The sequence below is a fragment of the Pollicipes pollicipes genome, unplaced genomic scaffold (genome assembly GCF_011947565.3).
Source record: "Pollicipes pollicipes isolate AB1234 unplaced genomic scaffold, Ppol_2.1 Scaffold_1600;HRSCAF=1878_pilon_pilon_pilon, whole genome shotgun sequence".
Lineage (NCBI taxonomy): Eukaryota > Metazoa > Arthropoda > Thecostraca > Pollicipedomorpha > Pollicipedidae > Pollicipes > Pollicipes pollicipes.
In genome coordinates, this window is record NW_023595962.1 from 10,840,880 (window position 1) to 10,845,597 (window position 4,718).

The window sequence follows — 4,718 nt, forward strand, 5'->3', positions numbered from 1 at the left end:
TGAGGTAATCAGTACCTCGTGTTGTGGAAGGTTGCAACAGGTCTAAGTCTGTAGTCTTGGTGATACGCTTTAGCACGGAAAACATTTGTAATTCATTGGTTATTTAGAATCGCCTCGGTGTAACAGAAGCATTGAGTGAAACAGAAGCAGTCTTAGTATCTCTGCATAGATCATACGTAAACAAATGACGAGGAAGTAAACATTATAAGCGTCATTAGTGACTACTTGGAGCTGCCTGAAAACAGAGCGTCCAGGCGCCAAGCACAGTCCGTTCCAACAACGCGTGAAGTCAACTGTGCCTACTCGCCGTTACGTATCCGACCTTAGCCGACCTCAATTGAGCTCTGACTGACCGTAGGCCGGGGCAGCGTGGTCTCCGTGTCCGCCGTAAGGCGTGCGGTCGTAGCCGGCCGGCTGGTAGCCGTAGCCGCTCTGCTGGTAGCCGTAGCCGCGGGGCTGGTACGAGTAGCCTGCGGCGTGCGGACGGGGGCTGTACCTGCACGGGATGACGAGGCCGCGTCAATGGCGTGGGGGGAGGGTGTCTTAACTGTCACTGTTCGACACTGTCTCATTCGAAAAAAGAATACTCACTGTGAAACGATCTTGATGCTGGCTTAACATGGATGTGGAAAGGCACATCAAAGCTGACTGCCTTCTGCATCACAGCTTGCTGTATCAAATGTAACAAAAATCATCTCGCTGTTTTTTGTTCAAGGTGGCGCACCGCAACTGTAAGCATCAGCACACCACGGCTCTCCGTGGCGCCCCCAGCCCCGCTGCACACTCACGCGTTGTCGTGGCCGTATCCCTGGTCGCGACCGGCGTAGATCACGCCCTGGTAGCCGGCGGCGTAGCCGTAGCCGGCGGTCGGGGCGTAGCCGGAGCCGTAGCTGGGGCGAGCCGGGGCGTAGGCCGACTGGTGGTACGTCTGCACGGGCTGGTAGCTCGGGCGGTAGCTGCTCTGATGGGGCGCGGCGTACCCCTCCGAGGCGTAACTAGCCGGGCCGTGGTAGGGCGAGACGGGGGCGTAGCTGGGGGCGGCGCCGTGGTAGGAGGAGCTGGGCGAGTAGGCCGGCTCGGCGTGGTACGAGGGGCCCGACGAGTAGCCAGTAGACGGAGCGTGGTACGACGAGCTGGACGAGTAGGTGGGGGACGGAGCGTGGTAGGACGAGCCAGAGGCGTAGCCAGCCGACGCCGCGTGGTTGGAGCTGGCAGGGGCGTAGGTGGTGGAAGGAGCGTGGTACGTGGACACTCCAGAGCTGAAACGAGGCCGATATATCAAACGAAGTCAGCTGAATTCCTAAAAAAATTCATGGGGTCGGTTATACGTTGCCCGTGTGTGCATGCCGCACGAAAATGTGAAATTAGCACGGAAAAGATGTGCTCAAACTAATTTCGTCCAAATCATTATAATATGATGAATATGGCACGATTCTGCCCCCTCTCCCCTCCCACCCCCATTTCCATGGATAAGACTCTTCACTTACTGCCGGCATCTCAGCTGGTTAGTTCTCCCCAGCGTATGGCCAAAGGAGGTGACATCGATCAGCGACTAACTGCACCGAGCCGAGGCTGCTGTGGGAGAAGCTGGTGGACGAGCTGTCCGTCTTCAGGTCCTCAGTCGCCTTCTTCTCCTCGGCGGCCAGGCAGGCCGTGGCCAGAAGGCCCACCACAAACAGCTGCCGACAGAGCGGCCGGTCAGGTCAAGGCATGGCATGGCAGGGCATGTCAGCAGGGCAAGGAAGTGCAGGGAAGGGCAGGGCAGGGAAGGACAGGGAAGTGCAGGGCAGAACAGGGCAGGGCACGTATATGACAAAGCCACCACCGTAGCATCGTTGGATTCGTTAATTGCTCGCGTTACTGGCAAATTCTGCCAGAGTGGATTAGTGTTTGATTTGATGCACGTTGATATTACACTACTTGAACAGTGAACAAGTAACTACTTGGGTAGACTCGTAGAAGCTACACCACAGTAATTCGTTTGAAGATGTCTCGCCGAACTAGTTGAATTTTCGACACGTACGGCCAACCCGGTTGTTCGGTGTTTACGAGATGACCGTTTGAGGTGACGTGGGATGAGATGACCGTTTGAGGCCATAGAAGCTTTGCCAAAATATTTGGTAAAAAAATAATAATTCGGTAAAAATACAGATAAAATTCGGATAAAAAATAGCAAAAAAAATCAAAATAAGATGAAACATATGTATCTCAGTAATAAGTGCAGACAGACAGAAACGAGTTGGTATGCCTTGCATACTTTCAAGCGTGTGAATTATCTACGTTACGTGATCAAACTGAACCAAAAACATCGAGGTGGTAGCCTTGCTTTGATCTGATGTGAACCTGAACTAACCCGACCTTATCCCATGACCCTTATCCGCAATATTGTATGGCTACGTTTGGCATGAAAATGTTTTGTCTCCTTGTTTCCAGCTAAAAAGCTCTATTAACATGATGACCATGGTCTAGAAGATCTGAAGGTATTCGGTGGCTTGGTGATTTTGTTTCACCATTATCACCCCAATAGAAGGCACGCTAAATCCAAGGCTTTTAAAATTATTGCATCACCAAAATACAACTCTAGTAAATTATGGCACCGAGATCAAGTGACAGAACATAACGCAAGTTTCTCTTTATGTAAGCCAAAATCCACTTTTTCCGCAGCTACTTATTCCATTGATATTGTTCCCGATCTACACACCATGACATGAAATCTGCCTGAGTAAAGCTTGCGTAGATTGCCCCTCTGCTAGAACGCTCGATAGCGTAGTTGAATACCAATCTCAATAGCGTTGTTGCCTCGTCATGAAAGGGTGTGTTCGACGCCATGAATATTAAGAGCTACATTAGTACTCAAATGCATAGATATTTTTCACATTTTTCCTGTATGATGGATATCCGTTTCTTTGTACATAATTGTGAATCTTGACACATTGTTTTGCGGAGCCACCGATCACAGAAAACAAAATTAAGGTACTTTGTCGGTAGACTGCCGCGAGACACGTACAAAGGGAGCAGCAATGCACATCATAAAACAAATTTGCTTAAGAGCTGCTAGTTATCAATTTTACAAGACGGGTCAGCACGTCGAGAGCGACTCGTGATCACTGATGCTTTTGGGCGGTCCGATGTTGATTTTCTATGGATCAATGAAGCCACGTGATCCTCATCACCGATAGGCGAGTCTAGCACCGAATCACGCGACATCGAGGAGGCTGTATGCCGTCTGGTACGGACTATGTCAATGTTCTCTAGACAGCAGCAGCTGTGCTCAAAGTATACACACTTTAAAACCCACACCTCATGTTTTTAACCTATCGGCGTCGATTTATTCTGAACATTCAGTTGTATAGAGTATATTCAGTATAGAACAACCGCTGAAACTGTTCGAAACGGTCGTCTTTAGCAAGCAGTGCCATTTGGCTGAGTTTACCTTGCAGTCTTAGTTGTCTCAAACTCGAATAAAATGCAATAACACTTGAGCAGACTTGACTATAGTTTCGCAGGCTATATTTGGCTGTATCTTCTTGATGTGGTTTTACGATTTTGACAAAGTGTGAACCATGTGACTAAGTGTTTAGAGTCAAAGGCTTACGGTATAGTCACTGGCAGTGAAGGGTGTACAGTCAACTGTTGATAAAGATGTGTAGTTGCCGAGATAGTCTGCTATCGATAAAATAGTAATTTCTGACGGGTGATTATCCATGGAGCAAATGTGATGGTACCTCATTAAATTACTTAATCACACGCACACACAATGCCACGTTGTACGAAATCAGCCAAATTTATATGCAAGATAGGCATTCGTTTGAATCCGAAATACCGCGGACAAGTTAGTGCACCAGCCCATTCGAGGGTGCACAAATACAGGCTACACGTGCTCGTTAGCTGATGTGGGGGCTCCTGCCCACACGGGCCCAACTCACCTTACTGAACATGTTTGATGCTTGTGAGTCCGACTGCAACGTTCACTGACTGCAGCTGAGTTCTGCGTCTCCCTTATATACCGCCAACAGCGCCACACCACTTTCCCGCCTCTAGCCCGGGGCGTCGGCACGCGCCAAGGTTGACACCCACCCAGAGACCCACCGTCCCCTCGGCTGACTTGAGAGGGGGGAGGGGCGTAGCCGGGGCGTGGTACTCTGGCAGGCAATCTTCACTCCGGTCATGACCTGTGATAGTTGGGTGTGCGGTCTTTCTCATGTGCGATCACACAGAGGCGTCTCTTTGCCACTGCGGTGGTGCACACGATGTGAGGCAGCGTTTAGATGAAGATTTCTGTGCTGAGAAATGAGTGCTGGGTGGAGCACTCGCAGGCCCACTCATGCTCGAGGTGTTTTATCTTGCATATCAACGGGACTGACCCAGTGTTCATATACGAGGCCAGGGGCGAAGGGCAGAAAACGATTACCCCAGCCCTGCCATTTTAAAGTGTTTCGAATAAAAATGGCCTTAAGCACGCCTATGTTTACGGCGCCACACACCATTGCAGAATTGCAACCATAAAGGGATGCTTGTGATTCATTTGGAGCAAACTGAGATGGGGCTCATGTGCTTGAAGGCAACATTGATGATGTAGAGTCCCGTTACGTGACGGTAACGTCACTGCCACACGCCAACGGGAAATTTCTCGGCTCCCGCCCGCCGTCCGCGCCGGCCGCGAATTGCCGTTGAGTGTCTCTAATAAAACATGTCGCTCCTTAGTAACTATATATGCC

General features: G+C 50.2%; 1 protein-coding gene across 1 annotated transcript; it reads right to left on the reverse strand.

Annotated features, from left to right (window-relative positions):
- Positions 1-828: 828 nt before the first annotated feature.
- On the reverse strand, positions 829-2,309 carry LOC119093758 (chorion protein S36-like). The gene is made up of 4 exons (XM_037216769.1): positions 2,286-2,309; positions 1,558-1,679; positions 981-1,259; positions 829-835 (listed from the first exon to the last, which is right to left on the reverse strand). Exons 1-4 carry the CDS (start codon positions 2,307-2,309, stop codon positions 829-831), a joined length of 432 nt encoding a protein of 143 aa, XP_037072664.1.
- Positions 2,310-4,718: the final 2,409 nt, after the last annotated feature.

Bases quoted from the DNA above. Each gene is read 5' to 3' on its own strand.
- LOC119093758 (XM_037216769.1), bottom strand. From the start codon at position 2,309: ATGTTTTTGGTTCAGTTTGATCAC. The intron at 1,680-2,285 runs GTAACGTAGATA...CTCTGTCGGCAG, and splicing joins TTTTGGTTCAGTTTGATCAC to CTGTTTGTGGTGGGCCTTCT. The intron at 1,260-1,557 runs GTTAGTCGCTGA...GCCTCGTTTCAG, and splicing joins AGCAGCCTCGGCTCGGTGCA to CTCTGGAGTGTCCACGTACC.